Raw genomic sequence first — 23,342 nt, forward strand, 5'->3', positions numbered from 1 at the left:
CCCTGAAAGTGAATATAAAACATATGTTATTTATTACTAAAGCAAAGGCTATGTATGCTCCCCACCCCACCACTGTTAGTGAGAATTTAGAAAGTTGCTCGACCTCTTACAGAGGTAAAAATCCACGCTTGGTGGGAGCAGCTGTGACTCTGTGAAAAAAGCTACAAATAACATGCTGGGAAATTCAGCAGGCACTGTTATTATATCCTGTTTATACTGTCATTTTTCCTATCAGTAGGATATTATTTATACAGACCCCACCCATGAACTTCTTGTTTATCTTATTATAGAAATCCTCCCAATCTATAAAAAGAAGCCTCTGTATTTTGTTCCTGGAACAAGCCCATGTGTTATAATTTTGCACCTCACTACACATTTTTATTTAGCATTTCCTTTTGTTATGCACCACTCGTTCTCATTTTTATCCCAAGGTTGATTTATTTCATTATTTCACATATTAGAGTTAAACTTAACTGACTTTAAGAGACTCCAATACAGGACAGATTCCAGAGCACTATATCCTAAACTTTATTTTGGGGTAGATTTCATCAGGTAGACATTCTTTTAAGATACACTTGATTAATTTGTTTAGACAGAAAAATGTGCCTATATATTAATCAGGTACCCCAAGGAGTGAGCCCTGGGCACCTGGAAGGCTTCCTCACTCCGGCCACTCTATCTCAGGTGGGCCAATTATGAGGGCCAAGCTTCAAACTGATTCTCACTAACTCACCATTTTGTAGCTGGATGTCTTTTCTGGAATAAAAAGCACTGCCCCTGAGTTTAGTTTGATGGCTAGACAGGCTGGGTGAAAATGTAACACAGTAATACATGAGAAATACATGAATTCAGTTAGTTGACCAAAGGGACAATGAACCAATCTGGTTACAAATCATCCTCATTCCCCTGCCTTATGTAAATAATTGAATTAAAGTAGATAAAAGAAAAATACAAATTCCTTAAGGGCAGGAATTTCTGCTGCATTTGTTGAGCAAATTAATATTTCTAGAGGGGAAACATCACTGGACAAAGTCATACTGGATAAATTTTCACATGTGTAGCTTGTGTTAGCTTCACCAATACTCCCTTTCTAGGTAAACATGAGATCTTCAGAGAGTATGTGCAATGCTAGACTCTTTGAGCATGTCTAAGAAAGATCTCTGCTTTTATAGAATACTACTATAATATCTCAGGGTGGTAAACTAAGTGTATTAATTTCAGAAAAAAGAGAGGTCTACATGGGCTAAAGTGATCAAAGAAGTCAGAATGAGGATAATAACTGAGGTAATGTTGATAAACAGGAATTGATAAGACCAAGGTGAGGAGGTGAAGGTATCCTAGGCACAGTCAACGATTTATTAGCATCCAGGTGAGCAGAATACTAGAAACGGCACGTAGCTGAATCCAGCTAGGGATTATACTGAATAGGAGATGGATATAAAGAGAAGGCTGGAGTAGATTACAAAGAGTTTCATTTTCTAGACAATGGAGAACCATTAAAGATATCTGATCAAGGGGAAATGAACGAGCTTTTGGACTAGGAATGAAGAGAAGGAAGAATAAGTTGGGGTGAGGCAGAAATGGGAGGAAGAAGTTTTAACAGTACCAAATCCTATGATTACAGTGGCAAAAGAAAAGTCCATGTGTTATAACAGATAATACCTGTGTAAAAATTTCAACTCTTGCTTTCAAAACAGGAGATGGCATCATGATGACTGTCACTGACTGGGGCAATGTTAAACAGTGCCAATCCATCGAAGTTAGTATCAGGAAAGCTTACCAGTCTCCTAGAACTGCACTTCTCACACCCAGATCACCTGGAGATCTGGTTAAAATGTAAATTCTGATTCAGTAGGTATAGCGTGATACTCTGTATCTTTACATTTCTAATAAGCTTCCAATACTGCTGTCCCATGGACTACATTTTGAGTAGCAAGATGCTAAAACATCTTTTAATTTCCCTTTCCAAACGGCAGTACTGGGGAGAATGGATACATGTATATGTATGGCTGAGTCCCTTTGCTGTGCACCTGAAACTATCACAACATTGTTAATCGGCTATACTCCAGTATAAAATAAGTTTTAAAAAAACTTAAGGAAAAATATTGAAGAGAAAAAACAAAACAAACAAACAAACAAAAACCCCAAAAAGGCAGGATTTGATGAATGGTATAACTAATGCTTTATATATGTCTAAGAAATTCCTTTTAAAGGTATTTTATTATAATTTGCATCAACGTCTGATGGGTTTCAAAAGATATTATTTTAAAAGTCCAAGATGATTCAAGATTCAAGGTATTCAAGACATTCAGAAATATTTCCACTTGGGCAAAATCAACTTTATAATGCTGTTTACAACAGTACAATTTTGTCTTTTTTTTTTTTTTTTTAAGGCTGACAAACTAGAAGATACTATTGCTACTAATCTTGGGGGCTGAAATAAAAGTCCTGAAAGACAACGCTCCATCTTTTCATAGTGCACATCAGTGGGTTTTGGTAAAACCCACTTAATTTGCCCTTACAATGCCCTTAGCACCATGCCTTAATCCTTGAAGATAAAGGTAACAATTTATTTTAAATATCCTATTGAAAAACAACTGAAGATTACAAAAATTAAATTCACACTGTCCTTTTGTTTAAGATTTCTAGGCGAAGGGACATGCCTTTAATTAAATTTTTTTTTTACCACGAACGGAAGTGTCACTTATAAAAATACATTACTAGTGTAATATGTTACACACATATTAAGATTGGCTGAACTTAGATTTTTGGGGTGAAATTTAAGACTTCTGAAATCTCAAGTTTCATTCTTAACCAAATAAATGGTCAATAACAACCTTTTAGGTAAATGAGCTTCAATATGTATCAATGTCTAGAGAACAGAAATAGTATCTTAAAATTGGAAGGTACTGTTAAAGATCAGATCCAACTATATCATTGTAGAAGTAAGAAACTGAGGTGCAGAGGCTAAAAAGCCCAAAGTCACAGAGCTGCTAGTGGCATGTTAAAAAAAAGAAGGGGAGGAACAAATTAATTTTCATATCCATCAATGTACAACACACAACAATGTATCAACTACAACATGTAGTTGAAAGAGTTTCTGGCTCCTCTCATGACTAAGACATAGTTGATTTTATTAAGGTCTTATAAATCATTGATATCCAAGAAAGGAAGACTACAGACCAACAAAGAAAACACATGCTACCCCAAAATTCAAGAACTCCATAAAAAATGCAATCTGAATAGAGAATGACACATATACACCACATACTCAGGATGGGGCTGCGGTGGGGTAGGTAATGGGATGGGATATAAAAAACAAAGAGAAGACACTGGTAATTCTTATCTTCTCAGTAATGCTTTGAGGAAAGCTTTCACATACAGAAAAGTGGTTGAAAAAACACAACTTCCTTTACTCTCATGAATCATTTTTTAATTGGTAAAATCGGGGATTGGATTTGGAGGACTGTGAACTTTTAAAAATATGAAATGTAGATAGCAGTTGGATGTGCATGTGTCATAAGCTCTGTCACAATTACAAGAAAACCAGAGAATCCTTTTTTAGCCATAAAATAGGGAATTTTGTGCTTATTACAAATGCTATAAAATTTACTAGCACAAGTAAGAAAAAACAAAATTCACTGGAGAAGTTCCAAGATGTCGGAGACAATGGGTTTTAAATCACAGGCATACATCATTATGCCTAAGTTGACAGATCTGCACTGCAATGCAGAAATGCAAGCAATATTCCAACATCTGCACCAGAAGGCAGAGACTAGACAAGATTCCAGAATAAAGGACTCTTCAGCTCTTACCTGTTACCTGTGCAACAACTGCTTGGGAAATCCTCCGATTGGCAAGAAAGGCTTTGATTTCCTCTTTTATCACACTGCTGTCCCTCCTAACAAAAACAGAAGACAAGACCAACAATGTATGTTGAAGGTAGAAATCCTCATCTTTGCTAAGAAAGGTGAAGCAGAGAGGTGGGAGAACATAGAAAGAAAGGACACAAAAATAAAGGTAAACAGACCAAGCTTGTGTGAAAATATGAAATTAAAACAAACCAAGAAACACCAAATATTCAAGTCCTAAAACATCACACCATCAGACAGACGCTTTAGTGAATGCCACAGTAGATATAAGTCTCATACCAGAGGATGGTTAATCGCATGCTGTTTATAATTCACATTAGGAACAAGGCTGCCATATGGTATATACAAAGTTTCATTACTGGGTAATGAATATATCTTACACAGACAGAAATCCTAGAAAAATAAAAAGCGACAACAACAACAAAAATCAGTTGTGAGTAGACTGTGGTTTCGCATGTTAACTATGCAACTGCATAAATAATGTTCAGTTCATTTGAAAACCTTTGTTAAAGGAATAGAAATCATCATTCTCACAACTGCTAAAATATTAGCCGTTTTAAGAAGGCTTTGCCTTTTAATTTGCCTTCTTTGTCCTGAATAAACCAAAAAATTTTTAAGCAGGATGGGTTGAATATAAAATTTTAATATAAAAGACATTAATTTCCTAGTACATGTAATATACAGAATGCTTAATACTTAAAACTACACTATATTTTGTGTCCTTGGGATTACATATTATAGACCTAATTTTTCCTTCACTAGATGCCTTATAAATTTTTACCTTATTTAAAAATTCAACAAATTCTCTAAAGACTAGACATTCACTAGAATGACAATGAACGGCAAGATTTCCGTTTCTCCACCAGAACAAACAGAATACTTCAGTAAAAATTATACTTAAAGCCTTAAAGACCAATTTCTCTTTGAATGTTCAAAGGGATTACATAAATGGATTTTCATTCAAGCTCAAAAGTAACAGAAGAGTGGCAATTTATGGTCTAACACAGGGGGTCAGCAACTACGGCCCATGGACTAAATCTGGCCTCCCACCTGTTTTTATACAACCTATGAGCTAAGAATAGTTTTCACAGATGAACATTCGCAATCAATTTGAGGACAGGGAATACTAACTTTGAACATGAAGTAAGCAAAATATTATCCTCTTCCCACCAAAAAATTCCATTCTTCTCATTAGTAGGCCTGTATTTTAAAAATTGTATTCGATTATTAATTATTCTATATTGAATTTTGCAAATAAAAATTTGTGACCATTTGCTTTCTCTCTTGTACGTGAGTATCTATATTATATTCTCGATTTTGCCTCTTGGCCACGAAGTCTAAAATGTTTTCCATCTAACCCTTTACAGAAAAGGTTTGTGAACCCCTGATCTAAGACAAAGGGATCATGACATCTTCACAAATCATTTTGTGAATGATCCACAGACTCCTTATAGGAGCTCAAGTCTCTCCACAGATTATTTGGAACAAGGAAAGAAAGTATCCTATCCCCAAAGAATCAGCTGTGATTCACTCAGAGCAGATTTGCAGTCCTTTGCTGAGGAGGAGCTGTACACTCTGTTGGTGAATTCCATGCTCCCTTTCAGGAATTCCAGAAAAGAGCAGAGAAGTGACAGTAGGGACAGCTTCCAATCTGGAGCTCCAGTCTACTCCTCATCTACTGGCTGGAAATCCTAATCAAAAAGATTCCCAAAGGAAGAAAATAAAGAGGCCACTGCCTAATCCAATATTTGAAATTTCTCATACTGATCTAGATACTCCCTAGATTCCTTCTACAATGCTTATTTATATTTGAAATATTTCTTTGAAAAGTATCATTCTCATTTTAAAATTATGTATCTGAAAGAAAAAGACACAAAGAAATACATTTTAATGTCAAACAAAATAACTGTCTACATTACCATATGGCTGTCAAATATCCATCGACAATCAGTAGAGCAAGAGATAAACTTCAGCAGTATCTATTTCAATTGGCTTATGTAAATAAAACAACCAAATCATTTGGTTTCTGATACAGATGCAAAATTAACCTGAAAAAATTTAAATAAAGCATTGCATTTCAATGTATAGAGTGTCCCTCTAGGAAAATGAAAACTGAGTTTAAGAGACTATCTATTAAGGTTAAATAAAAATGTGCTTTTGTGGGGAAAATGATTAAATGGTATTTTCTTGATTACTCATTTAAACTGGAATTTAAATCAATTTATTTAAAATCAATTTCACCTAGAGACTAAGTCACAAAGAGGAGATAACACTCAATTATTCCAGTAGGGCATATCCGGTTTGTGAATTATTCACAGCCCTGCAGTATGATATTACCAAGGACTGCAGCAAGACAGAAGGAACACCAAAAAGTCTGCAAGACAGCAGCAGTTCACTTACCCTCTCTCAGAGACTATATTTTTAGATCCTTGGCAAGTTTCTAAGCACCCACAATGAGTTTTAAAAAAAACCAAAAAAACCGCTTTACTCAACTGCTTTACCAGAGAGAAACTTTTTCAAGTTGAAGAAAAACATAAAACTTAAAAGATAAGAGTGTGCTTGGGCAAGTCATTTAATAAAGCTGGTTTCATCAGCTGATAAAATGAGAACATTAATACCCCCCACCACAAGCCTTTTAAGACTTTTCTCCAAGCACTGAAATTAAATTTAAACAAAATTTAATATCAAATGTGTGTGTGTATATAGTATAAAAATTTTTTTAATTCTTCAACGTAAAACTTTTTGAAACTGTAAAAGCACTACATAAACAATGACTATTATTTTATAATACCCTGGAAAGAATCCCAGGAAAAAAATAAACAAACAATCTGCTCTAAGTATGTAAGACTGAAGTAAACATCTGCATTGGGTATTTTAAGGCACCATGAAAAGACTTCTATAAAGTCAATTTAGATACAAGTGTTGTGTCATTTGGTTGGTTACACTAGGTATTTTCAAAATAGTAACAGCATTTAAATTTCACTGTGTCCAATTCTCTTATGTATTTCAAAAACTTCCATTCTACTGGGTTAAATTTGTTCTTCAAACTTTCACATATTCCCCCTCACTCATTCCACCTTCTTTAACGACCTGCCTCTCCTAATGTTGTCCACACTGTACCCTGTGAAGTCACCAATTTCCTGGTGTGAAAACTCCTTCATTGACTCCAAATCTAACTCTCTCATCTACTCCTTACTTCCTCTCTTCATCTAAAATTTGACATCTTTAAGGAGAATGAATCCACTTTTCCTCCTTTATCTTATGAAATCTCACACTTCTCATGATTTCTATCCTCCAGTCTTATGGAATAAACGTGAAGTGTAGGCTGATCTTTCTTTGACTCTATAGTTTATTTCTAAGATAAGCTACCACTCTATTTGTATCTAACCACTTACACACACTAAGTAATGCCTCTTCGTGAAATTACCCTTTTTAAAGACATCTTAAAATAATAATAATTGCCACCTATTCACAGAAGTTCTCCCTGATCCTCAGAGCTAAAAAAGATCTTTTCTTCCAATAACTAACTTTACCATTTTGATTATACTACTCACATGCGAATATATTACATGCTATTCTGTATTATAGTTGTTCCTGATCTGGTCTTATCTCTCCTACCAGCCTACAAAGTCCTTTAGCACAAAGATTGTGTCTTATTCATCATGGGGTTTGCATATAATAGAGCTTAATTTGTTCCATGAATGAACAAATGTAGTTGAAGATAAAAGGTTGTAAAATGGAAAACCTGATCTAGATAATTTATAAAACAGCTCTAAATTCTTAATATCAAATATGTTTAAGCTTCCCAAAACAGAATGGAAGAGAGTTATGTATACTAGCTCAAAACGGTAATACTCCCTTTTCTGGAACAAAGGCTATTAAAGACTGAATGTTTAAAAGTGGTATGCTTTAAGATCTTCCATATTCTCTTAGTTGATATACACTACACATTCTGTAGGACCCTTTAAAGTAGACATCTATCTCAAAGACTTCCAGAGATGGAGCAATACCTACCAAGACAGACTATTTCACAGGTGGGAAAATATAATTACACACAAATTTTTTCACATATGAATAAAAACCTTCTCCCTTTAATTTCTACTCATGGAGATAAAGCATAATTTAGAATTTTAAAAGATAATGTTAAAACAAAAGCTATTCTGTCTGTGTGAACAACATGGTAACTGATTATTATGTCTTATAGAACATAAATCCCTACCTACACAAGTAAATAAGCTATTATTAGGCATATGGATAACCAACTCAGAAGAAAGTCTCAGGATCCTAGATAACATACTAAACATCCATGAAATTTAGTATGTGGGTAGTTAGGAATAATATCTTTTATATGACATTGTTTATTAATTCTGATTAAGCCTCATTTCAATTGTTATTTTATATATACACAATAGGACAGATACACTTTAATAGGTACACACTATTATATTAGCAGATGTACATATATACCTATATATAAACATATATATTAACAGATACTTTTAAAAAATATTAACATGGAAAATTAGTCTTTATTCTAGCTCCTGGCTTTAAAGTCCTTCCTAAAATGTTATATTCAACAATTTGCTGAGAATTCACATTCTAGTTTCCCTTTCATTTTTTTTTTAACCCTGATCAATCCAAAAATAGAAAAAGTAGCAGTTACTCTCTTTCTGATTTTTAACAAGCTAATCAGGTATACAGTTACAAGTTAATCAAGTTTTACAAAAAAAAAAAAAAAGCTTCCTTTGTATACCTGGAAATTATTAGGAGTTAAGTTCGTGGACCCAGTGATTATGAAATTTGAAAGCTCTATGTTACGGCTGAGTGCTCTGGAGGTTGGGGAATGTAAGCATATAAGAGGTGAATTACATATGACATATGTAGGAAAGGAGGCAGGAAGGCATTCAGGTATCCATTCTCCCCACCTAGAGACCACCAAATCCAACCCACTATATCACCACAGTGTTGAGTAGGCAAAGGGCAGTGTAGCCCTATGTGGGCACAGGGTACTCAGAAAGATTCACTACTCAAAACTTTCTCTAACATTCTACCAAATAAAAACTCATTAGGCTAGTTAAGTGATCGATTTAATGTGGCAAATATCACGTGGGGGAAGAGTGGGAGATAAGTCCATTATGGCTTTCACACTTTGTCTTGAGTTACATTAACCACCATTCCTAAAATTTTACTGAAATCTACACACATGAAAAATTTATTTACAGAGGCAACAGATACCAGCGACAGACACACTGGTAATAAAGACATGGGTTAGAATTCAGCTCTGCCACTTAATATTTAAGTTTTTTTGGGTCAATTACTTAATTTTTGTGAATCTCAATTTCTCTGCTCTACCTCACACACAGCATGGTTGTAATGATTAAAAGTGAAACCAGTCATGTAATCAACTTCTCCCTCAAACCTAAGGATTGGTACTATTTGCAAACTTGAGAAAAACAAGAGGTGGGCACAAAGGAAGAATGCAGATGTGGGTGAGGGCGCAATGGCAGAGGACCACAGAGCCAGAAGGTTCAACGAGACCACTAGATGAGTAGAGGACACCACAGGAGCAGTTCTAAGAAAGAAGCCATAAAGTATCCTACCTATGCAACAAGGTAGGATGTATGTAAATTAAATATTGATAACAATTATAAACACATATATATCTAATGATGACACCTGAATGTGTGTAATTGCTGGATTTAACTACAAACCCTAGTCCTGGCTAAATAGGTTTTCTGTTTATTTTGAGGACACAGTTGAACTACAACATTATGATAACCTTAGAGTTAACAGTCAATTTTTTAGATCGTTATAGTCAAGTTTTAGACTCTGGACAGTCTTCCAGAGACTTTTGTTAAAAAGAAAGTTTACCCAAATTTCTTGTTAGGCTAACACACATTTGGGAACTAACTATTATTTTTAAAGCTCATTAAAACTGATTAACGACAGCAGCAACAACAAAAAACAGCCTAGCATTCTAACAAATTTTATTGTTGATACCCACTCTACTTAGCATAATTAAAAGCTAACCTTCTTACATTTTAACTACTAAAGTAACCTCTATTTGCCCAAATGGTCCTCTCTCTTAATCTTGACAGTGATATAGATGTTAAATTCAAAAGGAACATCTAAACTTTGGCCAGCTTAAATAAAGCTTCAGTTTCACAAAGCTTAAATGATAGGGTCCTGTAGCTGCTCTATGAAACTACTCATTACAGGAATTACGTCGAAATCTATTGGGTTGGCCAAAAAGTTCGTTCGGTATTAAGTAAAAATAAAAGACATTTTTCATTTCCACCAAAAACTTTATTGAACAACATATTCATTAACCAAACGAACTTTCTGGCTGACCCAATAGATACAATAGTCCGTTTAACCCAGAATTCCCTATATGGCATTTCCACCCTAAAAATAAATTCAGGACAGTTTGTTCAGAAGATATTTTACCTTTGTGGTACTACAGGATAGATCTTCCATATGGCAGTATTAACTCACCATTATACTATCTTCAAGTTCTAAAGTCTTACAGAAGAACTACAACTCATAATTATAGGTTATAATTTTATTTCTGACAAATTCCTGCTACAGTTTCTTTTATATATACTGTAACTAATCTACCTGCAGGCTCTCCTCCCTACTACAGTAGTGATAATCTACTGAAAACAATGCTTTTATCAACTCTTTCCTACAGACCTGAAAGAACTCCTTTAATTTCCACCAAGTTAAACATAAATTATGTATATGGAATTCAAATCTTCCCCAAATCTGTAGTGCCTCTTAATATACTATTCTTATTACCGTATCTAGCCAATCTGCAGTTTTTATAAAGACTAATCATGTCTTGCCTTTTCTACCTGTTACCATTCCCTTAACTTTAAATAAAGCTCCTATATTTCAAAACAGAAGCTATCCTTTAAAGCTTAGCTCAAATTCATCCATTCACTTGACATATTAAGCCCTTAACATGTGCCAAGGACAGTTCTAGATCCTGGAGACACAACAATGGAAAGCACATCAGTGCTGCCCTCAAAATGTCCCAGGTCCAGGGTGAAGCCTTTCCTAATCACCTCTGTTGAAACTGCACTTCTTTTCTCAGTGTTTCAAACTTTAAGTGTTTACACTTATTTTGTAATAGATAACATTAAATTTGCGTGTGTGTGTATGGCATCTATTGCTAAAATTAGAACTTTAGCTTCTTAGGGGTAGAAACCATGTCTATTTTTCTGCTTAAGAACATTGCTTTTTAAATAGGTGCTCAAAATTATTTTGTTGATTGGCATGTTGGAGGGAAAAATTAAGAGTATACATATCATGATAAAGTCATCCGATCAGAAAAAGTACTTACAATGGATTTAAGGATTATAATGTTTGTTAGAAATTCAGAAAATGCAGATGTTAGTGATTAGAGCCATAAAGAGAAGGCTAACCTTTGCTTTGATAACAGAGAGAATGGAAAAGACTTATCAAGCAGCAAAGAGAAAGAACTTAAGTAGAGAAGAAAATTAAATGTTTTTGAATTAAAAACATAAAAATTTTAATTTTTTTCTTTATCACTAAAGGGGGAGGAGGCATCACAGTTCTTATAGGTAAAGAGCTGAAATACAGCTTTATTACTCAAAATCAGTCTTAAGAACATAAACATTTGGAGGACTCTGAATAAGAAAGGAACTAACCTCATTAATTCCTCTACTTTATCATCTACATCTAGGTCCTCTTCTGAGGCTTCAAAACTGTATGACCTCTGACCCATGCTGTTTGCATGGTAGCGAGTTGGTGACATCTTTCCATTGGATGTGGATAATCGCTCGTTATTCTCCCTCCCATTCTGATTGGTAGTACAAGGCTGTGGGGAGGTATCATAACTGTTGCTAGGTGATGGGGACATTCCAGAATGCTGGGTCTGTGTGGAAGCTGTAGCTGTAGAGGAAGATGCTGGAACATTGTTGGTAGTATTCCCATATGAACTTCCTCCATAGCTGGACCTTCTTCCAAACTTGTCACTATGCTCTTGATCAAGACGGTCCAAAGTTTCCAAGGCATGAAGAATTTCATGTTTAGTCATTCCAGTACGTCGAAGGCGCTGAAGCAGATCTATCTGCTCTATGGTAAATCTGGGTTCATCTGTATAGTGAGACATGGTTTCCAGCAAACTAAAACAAAAAAAATTTTTTTTTAAGTTCCTTTATTTACAATATCTACCAAAGAATATATAATTATGTATTGAGAATGCAAAGAAGATAAAATATTTCTATATCAACTTCTTTACTGAAAATGATTAAGACATTATTATTATCATATTATAATAACAGTAATATTTTGTTTTATCAGCAAAACTGACCTAGGAACTCTGTGACTTCATTTACTGTAGACAAACAGTTTGGTAAGCTTAGCCCAAGTAAATACTAATAACCAGCAAGAATATTTAAATGGAAAAGTAAGAAAGGCACATAAAAAAATTTATCAAGCACCATTTCACCCACCACTTTGCAATTTCATGAGTATTTCATCTCTGTAATGTATTCTCTCTTAATAGTTATCCCAAGAAATGGATCTTTCGTGGTTGTGGCCAAACTGAACTATTCATTTTTCTTAGGAAATTGCTTCTACATTATGCTTCCTTTAACTAACACAAGATACTGTCGCACACCAGAAAATGTCTGAGTCAATAACAATATTAAGTTCAAGGGAGTTGTCAAATATCATAAAAATTCTCACTACTTGAATTCCTTTCTTATAAAACCTGACTTTCTTAAGATTTTTTTAAGTGGGAATTTCTTCTATTTTTGTTTTTATAGTTCTAGTGCCAAATACGTTGCATGGCATGCAGCAGGCTCTCAGTAAGTGTCTGCTGATGGAAATAAATGTCAAAGAATTTTCTCATCCTTTCCAGGTAAACTTCTGCTCTGGGCCAGTTCCCCTAAGCTGTTGGAGATCTGTTTCTCTATCCCTCTATACTAAAAATTTATTGAACATGCACTCTAGGCAGGCACTGGGCAAGAGTTTCATGTAATATAATCTCAGTTCCTCACGACAACCCTCTGTAGTTTCTTTTTAAGTTTTATATTGATTGATTGATTGTTGAGGAAACTAAGGTTCACAATGCTTTTGTATCTTGCAAACAAGCCTGATTAAGACATAGAAAAGATTTAAACCTTACTGACTCCAAAAGCATGCATCATTCTGCTTTCCAGTATACGGCAGGACTTACTGGAATCAGATGATATGGGACACAGGCTTTTGTCCTTTTTTAAATCTCCAGTTTAAACCACTTAGATAAAACCACTCTACTGATGGACTAGGGGTTCTAGTAACAGTTTTTTATATTTAAGATCTTTGCTCCATCTAGAATTTATATTTACCTAATGAGTGTGAAAGGATTTGAGCTTTATCTTTTCCCAAATGGATAGCTCATTTGTCCAATATGCTTTACTGAGTAATACATCTCTTCTCTGGTCTGAAATGCCACCTTTATCACATACAAAATTTCCACACAAATCTGTATCTACCTTTGGAGTCTCTATTCTATTGCAATGATTGCTTTGTTTTCTAAGTCCTTTTAAAAATAAGCAGGCGGGACTTCCCTGGTGGCGCAGCAGTTGAGAATCCGCCTGCCAATGCAGGGGACACGGGTTCCATCCCTGGTCCGGGAAGATCCCACATGCCGCAGAGCAACTGAGCCCGCGCACCACAACTACTGAGCCTGCGCTCTAGAGCCCACACGCCACAATTACTGAAGCCCGCGTGCCCAGAGCCCGCGCACCACAACGAAGAGTAGCCCCGCTGGCAGCAACTAGAGAGAGCCCAACACGGCCAAATATAAATAAATAAAATTTTAAAATAAATAAATAAAATTAAAATAAGCAGGCAGAGCTCTATAATTTTTATGTGAAACAGTTCTAGTTTTAGAGACAGGCTCATTAAAAATAAAAACAAACATTTTGTGGACCTAAAATAATATGCTGCAGGTCATTTGTGCCCATGGGCCACAGTATCTGCCTTATACCTATAAACATTTTCTTTTGCCCTCTTCCAATATTCATTTGTGACAAGCTATTCATCATAAAAGTCCTGTTTTCATGATTATTACATTCTTTCCTGATTGCCTAGTTTTTTCCTCCAAGGTTTTATAATGTAAAATTTTAAACACAGAGAAAAGTTGAAATAAATTTACAGTGAATGCCCATACACTAACCACCTAGATTTTACCATTAACATTTTACTTGCTTTACTACATATCCATCCATTCCTTATGCATCCATCCCTCTATTCATCTCATCTTTTGATGCATTTCAAAATCAGTTACAGACATCTGTACACTTCCCCCTAAATACTTCCACATGTATATCATTAATTAGAGCTCAGTATTTGTTCAGGTATTTTTTCTCTTGAAGTAAAATTTACATAAAATAAAATATGCAAATTTATGTTTACCATCTATGAGTTCTGAGAAGTACATCCACCTGTGAAATTCAAATCCCTGTGAAGTTACAGAATATTACCATCACCCCAGGAAGTTCCCTCATGCCCCTTCCTGGTCAGTCCCTGTCCTCTTCCCTCAGAGGCAATCACTGCTCAGATTTTTTTCCCATGACAGATTACTTTTGTCTGTTCCAGAACCTCATCTAAATGGAATTTCTATGTACTCTTTTGTGTACGGCTTCTTTCAGTATAAAGTTTTTGAGATTCATCTACAATGTTGTATGTATCAGCAGTTTGTTCCTTTTTATTACTGAATAGTACTTCATTGTAGGAATATACCACAGTTTTGTTTACCATTCTATTTTGGACACCTGGACTGTTGCCAATTATTAGCTATTCTAAATCTTTGGCAATTACAACTGTACTCTGCTAATTTTCTTGTTTGCTTCATATACCACCCCCCCCACGCCCCCCATAACATACCATCAGCTACTTGGGAGAGAGAGAGAAAAAAAAAACCTTTCAACCAGAGTAACTCATTTACTTTTCCTCCTGACTGATGTCAAAAGAATAGTACACCTTGCTTAACAAAAATGCTCTATTATTAAAATGCTATGCAGTGTTGGTAATGTTCTGTTCTATGCTAGTTACATTACATAGGTCCACTAGCTATGAACATTCACCAAGTTGTACACTACTGATCTGTACATTTTTCAGTAGGTATATTACACTCAAAATTTGTTGAAAAAGCTGTGTAAACATTTTCCTAATGGCTTATAAGAGACACTTGACACTTTAGTTTCTATCTTAACCCTCAGCCCTTGGTCCTTTCTATCAAGTGCTTAGTTAACACATTAATTCTTAATCCTAGGAAGTTCTTTTTAAAAGTAGCTGCCAAATCCCTTTAGTAACCCAAATAATTTACCTCTTAACTTACTGATTTGGTAAATTCAGGTTTCTATACATTATCCTTTTCTCTTGAAAATGGAGTTGTCCATTGCTAACTTCATGCTTTGAAGGTCTTCATACTTTCAAAATTTGTCATAAACTGACCTTGTTTAGATACAAGATTTCAAGGACTGTTTTATTATACAGACAAAAAAAATCAATTATGATATTTTCCTATCCCATTTATATCAGATAGTATTCTGTACATAATTCTTCAAACGTCTCTCTGTATGGAACAGCACTCTGTATATATTAGCATAAAACTAAAATAAATTACAAGAATTTAACCTGTTAATTGAAAAGTATCCATCCTAAAGCTTATATTAGAACTACCAGAACTAAAGATTCCACAGTATCTGAAGCAATGTAATATTATGTTATTTCAGATTCCTTGACTATGGGAAACACTTTTAATCCAAAGTCATAAAAGGAGATAACAGAAGGCACCTATTATTTTGTCTGCACAGAATGCCTCATTGTTTCCAATCACATGTTCTTGGGGATGTCACTCAAAATACCCTACCTTCTGGCCAACAGGGTGGGCACACAAGGAAACCAAGCCTTGTTCTCCTCAAAATATTCAGGTTAGAGTAGAAGGAAGATGGACAGTCCCTGTAACTGTGCTCAGCTGTGGGAAGATGTTAGTCTGGTATATTCCTCACCATGCAGAAGAAGCTAGTTTGTAGGAAAACAAAGCAGGCATACTAAGAAATGCAGAGCAAAGGGGAAAGTTCTACAGTGTTCATATCCCTTGTTCTAGTCATTCCTAAGCCCCTACTTCATCCCTGCTCTTCTTCCCCACCAGGGATTGAACCCGTGTGCCCCCTGCAGTGGAAGCACAGTGTCTTAACCACTGGACCACCACGGAAGTCCACCCCTGCTCTTCTTGCTATATTGTTATGTAAGAGCATAAACTTCCATTTATGCTTCACCTTGTTTAAATTAGATGTCTGTGCCTTGCACCAAGAGAGGTCCCTAATACAAAGATATACCTAAAGTAAAAAGATCTACAATTGCTAGAATAAAATGTATGACTCCTATAGAGCAGAATGATAGTGGCATAATGAGCAGGATCAAATCATGCATATGACACTGAAGGTACAATATTTTACTAGGAAAATGCCAAGATTAGAAGCTTTCTTGGATATTGAGAACAATATTCCAGTGGCATTAACATAAACAAAGGTACACATTCTGTCATTTTCGAATTTTATTTCTTATAATCCACCTAGTTTAAGCACATAATCATGAAATTATGGCAAAAATGACCTACAAAGGTCATCTAAGTCCATGATACCAGCAATTCTTTTATAATAGAAAAAGATAACATGTAAGAACTGAATTAATTTTCCTATGTAGCAGAAGAACTGTTCACAGGATAAGGAACATCTTTCACTTCAAATTACTAATCTGAATGCAGACTCAGGCCAACAATAATTGAAAATGATGTGAGAAGAATTTCGACACTGTAATAACACAGACAATGTCTGAAGCATAAAAGAACAATTAAATTCAGGAATTATGCCTCAGTTCATAAACTGACATTCTAAAAGACCATACTATTAGACTATAATAGTAAATGTATTTTACAATAAATTTTACCCCTACTTGGATATGTAAACCCTTCTTGGATAAGGCCCGAGGTCCAGAACATACTTTCTTAAACTAAATCCTATAAGCATGAAGGTTAAAGCATTCACAAATGATTAATCTTGAAATCATATGTGCAAAAATGACACAACTACCTTACCTGTAAATCATCAACAGATAATAAGATCTTATTGGATAACACAGCATTTTCTTCAGCTTGACTGCTGTCTTTATCTTTTTATCTAGAATGACTAGGCAAAATATGGTCTAGTCATATATTAGTTTTGTTTGTCATACATGGTATTTATTCCATGATGATTTAACACATTATTGCATCAGTCATAATATTAACCAACTAAAGATGTACTAAGGCCCTTCTTACTATTTATGGCACATTACTCTCACAATTATTATTACCATCAAAGGAGAGGCAGTTTTAAAGTAAGAAAATGACAAGAGTGAGAATAAGTAAGAAATGAAGATTTGCTGGGGATTGAGCTTCACAGTATGGTAAAATGATTCTATAATTCAAACCAATGGCAGAACTGACTAACGCAAAGAAGAGAGACTATGACTACAGATAATAGTATAAAAATGTTCTTTTCATAATAAAAAGATTTTGAGAAAAATAAGATTATATTCAATTTACAATCACACTTTAATAGTTATTTTTAAATTACCACTAATTAAGTTTGAGATTTTTAAATTACAGCCACCTTATACACATTTGGGAAAATAAAATCCTAGTGTTGATAAAAACATGCAAGTTTATAGAGGGAGATATAAATTAGGTGTGCAATCAGAGAACAGGAGACCATTTAGACAAAAATCATTCAACTAACATTGATTGAGTGACCCCTATGTGTCAGACCATGTACAAGGCAGAGAGGATGCAACAAGGAACAAATTAGGCAAAAATTCCTGGCCTCATGATGCTTACATTCTGATGGTTATAGAAAATAGCCATTAACAAATAAATTGTATTTTTTAAAAAAGGGAAACTCAGGCCCAAAGCAAACACAGTGCCTTCCCTTTCCCAAGGACACAGCTACTTAGCAGCAACTCAGGCTACAGTTCATACCACCTGGCCTATTCCAGAGACTTTTCGATATATGATAAAGCCAATGAGAGAAGAAAAAAGTTTAACGAAAAACCTAAATAACAAGGAAAATCTATCTTAATGTCTACTTACTGGATTATAGAACTGTCAACCAAAACAGAAGGAATTTAATTGAAATATAGATTGCACCAAATTTTAGAAAATGCTTATGCTAAAGGCACTCTGCACTAGACTCTAAAGATGAACTTAATGAGCTAATAGATACTTTATCTTCTCGAATACCTGAAATTCCCAGAATACTTTTATTCAGAGGCCTATTTAATATGAACTAGTGGTTACAGCTCATGTCATAGCACAAAAAAAATCTCTACATAATACTACCATCCAATTTGTATTTTTTGCCAGACTCCAAAGAAAAGTCTACCAGCTACATTAGCTAATAGACTTAACTACATTATTATCCCCAGTAGGTAAAGAAAATGGCTAAGGTGCTTAGTAGTTTGCAAACAGAAGGCAGCATTAAGGTAGCATTCTTCCAATATTCTGCTTGTCACAAGGTATTTAATACCAGCCATCTGTTTCACAAATTTCTAGGCTATTAAGCAGTTTAAAATTATATGTAATTTTATGTTCAATTGAAAATTAATGTTAGACTTCAAACTTGAAACAGAAATGGTAAAAGAGAAAGTTGATAGATTTGAAAATTCATTCCTTACCACATAACTATGAAAAAATTCCTTCAACTCTACAAATGTCTGCTGTCATTTTTGGATTATAATCATAATGATTTTTTAATTTTATTAAAACAATTGAGAGGATGAAAATTAAGAGAAGAATTAGATACTTACACCACTGGAAAGGAACTGAGCATACTTTACATGAGGTGAATCAATATCTTTTCTAGAGATGATCAGCGTTATTTATCATTCTGTAGAATAAAGACAGAACATTCAGAAATAGTTTTTAATCAAGTATTGAACAAAAATTTTAATTATATACTTAAGGATTAACAGTTAACATCAGATAATCATGTTTTTAAAATTATTTTGTAATTCTGAAAGGAAACATTGGTTTGAAGGAAAATTTTAAAAATAGAAAAAACTTTTGATAGCTTTCAAAATCATTCACTTGGAAAAAGTAATGAAAATCATACCCCTGAAGTTTAATTTGTTACCAGACACCACCGAGGGAAACAGATTTAAACATGCAATAGAATATATATATATACACACATTGTAGTGACATTCAAGATAACTTGTTGATAATAACATCAGTGCATTTATGTAGAATCCTATAGACAAAAAAACACACCACAGCATGATTGCAGCTAACAGTCTTAACTGTGGGGTAAATCCTGGGGTCTAGTTCCAAGTCTATTACTTATTTTACTGCTAGCCAAATCTTCAGTGACTGAATTTCTCTAAGTCTCAATTTCCACATCTATAAAACAGGGATAATAGATAACTACTTCAAAACGCTACAAGAATTTAAAACATTTTTTAAATGGTGGTGATGAAGCACTTCACAAACTATCAAGTAGCAGGGACTATTAATACCAGTTAAAAAAAGACACCAATACCCATGTCGATTCCTGAACAGAGTGTAAGTTAATAATGGAGTGAGTCTAGTACTTCTATCTTCTGATTAGCATTCTACTGCTTTATTCAGCATTCAGACACTGTGACCCCTTTCAATTCAGACATAGATCTGAACAAAAAGTGAAATCTACCATTCACCGTTTAGGAGCTAAAGATCATGTATTACTGACTGAACTTATTAGCAGTTTCAAACCATAATCTATACAGGCAGCTATTTCCATGAACTCAAAGTTAATATTATAAACTAGACGAAAGTTAAAAATGTTGATGTCAAAAACTCTCACATTAAAATACACATTCAGCACTGAATTATATAAAGCAAGACCAAAGTGTCTAACAGTGACTAATGATATACGTGAAATGTACAGGGTAAAGTTAGAAACCTTTCACATTTCATATCCTAAATTGTAGCTTTAATGAAGTTCCTGCTGTAGTTAATTTTATTGCTGACTTAAGAAACACCGGTCCTAAAAGGTAGATACAAAATACAAAGAAAATCTACTGAAAATATTGTTGATTACATTTCCTAGACAAAACAGCAACACCAAGCCAGAAAACTGATTACTGGTCAATACACGTTTTTTCCACTCTTGCTGAAATTCAGGTAAAATATACTAAGTACTTACTTGCCCTGACATAGGCAAAAGGTCATAATATGAGTAAGATATGGTCCCAGCAGTGTAGGACCTTATTAAACTATGGGGAAGAGTCAAATAAAAATCACACACACACTCATCCTTCTAATAAAAGGCATAATGTGATAAGTCTAAAAATTCAAGGTTTATGAGAATAACAATTTAGAAATTAATTTAGGTCACAGAGAACTGGGAAGACTTCTTCAAGTGAGATCTCAGCTGTTACCTGAAGTTTAGAGTAAGACTTCCACCAAACCAAAGTGTGAAGGGAGGTTAGAATCAGTGGAGGAAAGAATCAGGGAGAAGGAACAATTAAAAGAGATTATGAAGGATGATTAGGGAATAAGTAGAACTGTGTTGTTGGCCTTTAACATGTATGTATGAGAAGACAGGTAGAAAGGGAGGACTTCCACAATCTATGGAGGGCTGATAAATGCCTTGCAGTAATTCTGACCTTTATTCTGTAAGGATGAGAATGATGCTACAGCTGAATCAGACAATCTAGGAAGTAAATCACCAAAGACCCTCATTTCACAGATGAGGAAACTGAGATTAAGACACTGATACAGATCTGTATAACTGCAAATCACTGAATTTATGTCATTTATATTTCAGATATAAATGGGCTCAAAATATTCTATAAAAATAAAATATTCTTAGAACAGAAGACCAAGCAAGCAAGGTGCTATGAGTTCTCTACTCTCAGGTTCAACGTCACAGAGCTCTCCTAGCACAGGAGACAGATTTTTTTTAAAACTGACAGATTAAAAATGTATATTAAAATCACACCCATTAGAATGGTTATAATCAAAAAACAGAAAATAACAAGGATTGGCACAGATGTGGATAAAATAAAAGCTTTGTGTGCTGCCGATGAAAATGTAAAATGGTGGTGCCACTATGGAAAATACAATAGTATGGCAGTTCCTCAAGTAAATTAAACACAGATTACCATAAGATCCGCAATTCCAATTCTGGGTGTATACCCAGAAGAAGTGAAAGCAGGGACTCGAAAATATATTTGTACACCCAAGTTTATAGCAGCATATTCACAAAAGCCAAAAGGTGGAAACAAACTCAAATGTCCATTGATGGATGAATGGCTAAACAAAATGTGGTACATACATAACATATAAGGGAATATTATTCAGCCTTAAAAAAGAAGGAAATTCTGACATCGTAACATGGATGAACCCTGAAGGCATAACACTAAATGAAACAAGCCAGTCACAAAAGGTCAAATACTGTATAATTCCACTTTTAAGAGGTATTTAGAGTCATCAAATTCAAATAGAAAGTAGAATGGTGCTTGAATGGGGCTGTGGAAGGGGGAGTTATTGTTTAATGGTACAAAGTTTCAGTTTGGGAAAATGAAAAAGTTCTAGAGATGGATGACAGTGATGGTTGTACAGCAATGTTTATTGTGCTTAATGTCACTGAACTGTATGCTTAAAAATGGTTAAAATGGTAAATTTTATATTATATATATTTTATTACTGCAAAAAGCAGAGTGTTATAATAAAAGAAAATGTACATTAAAAGGTATCAGGGATAAAATTCATGGATGCTGAATCATATATAAGCACCCAGCTATACAAAGCAAGTAAGTTATAAAAGATAAAAAATCAGCTCCTCATTGGACTTCTAATCTGTTATACTTTAAAAAAAGAGAGAGAAAGAGAGAGTTGAATAACATTCACAGGGGACAGAGAGAAAAGAATTCTATATCAACAAAACTTACACTTTGATATATGAAAAAAAATTGCAAATATGCAAGAATTCAGAGAGTTTATTTTCTCAGTTACCCCAACTGAGAAAAACAATTGAGAAAGGGTTCTAACTAAGAAAAAATAAACCAGAATAGAGACATGGTAACAGGGAAGATGATGAGAAAGGGTAATATAAGCAATGAAACTTGCAGTTTATATCACGTAATATACATTTAGATAATAACCGAATATCTAAGAATGTATAACTTACATGAAAAATAAGGACTCTATAAACAAAGGACTTCATCCCCAAAGAAATTTTAATAGATATCTATTCAAGATGTACTAAACTATCTATTCAAAGTAAAAGAGTTGTAGGCAGGTGAGATGGAGGGAGGCAGAAGTAAAAGTACTCCTAAGATCTGAAAGAAGAGAATGAGGGGAAAACAGAAGAGAGGCAGAAAATAAAAGTACTCTAAAGGTCTCATCTTTTCACGGTCAAGAAGACACCTGGGGGAAAAATGCGCATCTTTTTGGGGAAAATAGTATTTTGTTTTAAAGTAACTGCAGAGAAACATGTATCAGTCGAGGCATAATTTTAAGGTCGAAAGTATTGAGTGGGGACTTCCCTGGTGGCGCAGTGGGTAGGAATCCACCTGCCAATGCAGGGGACACGGGTTCGAGCCCTGGTCTGGGAAGATCCCACATGCCACGGAGCAACTAAGCCCATGTGCCACAACTACTGAGCCTGCGCTCTAGAGCCCATGAGCCACAGCTACTGAGCCTGCACTCTAGAGCCCGTGAGCCACACCTACTGAGCCCGAAAGCCACATCTACTGAGCCCGTGCGCCTAGAGCCCATGCTCCGCCACAAGAGAAGACACTGCAGTGAGAAGCCTGTACACCGCAGTGAGAAGCCTGTACACCGCAACAAACAGTAGCCCCTGCTTGCTGCAACTAGAGAAAGCCTGCGTGCGGCAACAAGGACCCAACGCAGCCAAATACATAAATTAATTAAATAAATTTATATTTAAAAAAAAGTATCGAGTAGGATAAAGATTATACAATTGTAAAATATACAGTTTATGACCAACATATAAGAGTTATAAACTTGTATATACCAAATAACATAGCAGGTAATAAAGCAAAACTTATTAGAACTTTAATAATTTTATTTTTAAAGATACACATATACTCACTGATGTGTATAAAATTGATGACTAATAAGGACCTGCTGTATAAAAAAATAAAATAAAATTCAAAAATTAAAAAAAAAAGAAAGGAAAAAAAAAGATACAAATATACTGAGTTATTTCAGTATACCTTGTAGAAGAGACAAATATAGTTGCAAAAAACAAAAAACAGAAATTGTATTATCAATAAACTAATTTCAGAGATACGTAATATAAAAAATTTAGGAAAAGGTACCAAAAATATTTTTAGTTATAAATGACGAGATGACCTAGATAATCTTTGGATCAAAGAAGAAATCGAAAGAGAAATTATGATCTA

General features: G+C 34.5%; 1 protein-coding gene across 12 annotated transcripts in view; it reads right to left on the minus strand.

Moving 5' to 3' along the window:
- The window catches only part of HMBOX1 (homeobox containing 1), a 177,547-nt gene that overhangs the window by 76,191 nt on the left and 78,014 nt on the right, over nt 1–23,342 (minus strand). For all 12 annotated transcript variants that reach the window (XM_059926806.1, XM_059926818.1, XM_059926813.1 and 9 more), the window contains exons 2-4: nt 18,738–18,817; nt 11,546–12,022; nt 3,816–3,901 (exon numbers count right to left, since the gene is read on the minus strand). In XM_059926806.1, coding sequence (XP_059782789.1) covers nt 3,816–3,901; nt 11,546–12,022; nt 18,738–18,760 — 586 coding nt within the window. In that variant the 5' untranslated portion in view covers nt 18,761–18,817. The remainder of the gene's footprint in view (nt 1–3,815; nt 3,902–11,545; nt 12,023–18,737; nt 18,818–23,342) is intronic.

This window comes from Balaenoptera ricei, chromosome 6, assembly GCF_028023285.1.
Source record: "Balaenoptera ricei isolate mBalRic1 chromosome 6, mBalRic1.hap2, whole genome shotgun sequence".
Classification (NCBI taxonomy): domain Eukaryota; kingdom Metazoa; phylum Chordata; class Mammalia; order Artiodactyla; family Balaenopteridae; genus Balaenoptera; species Balaenoptera ricei.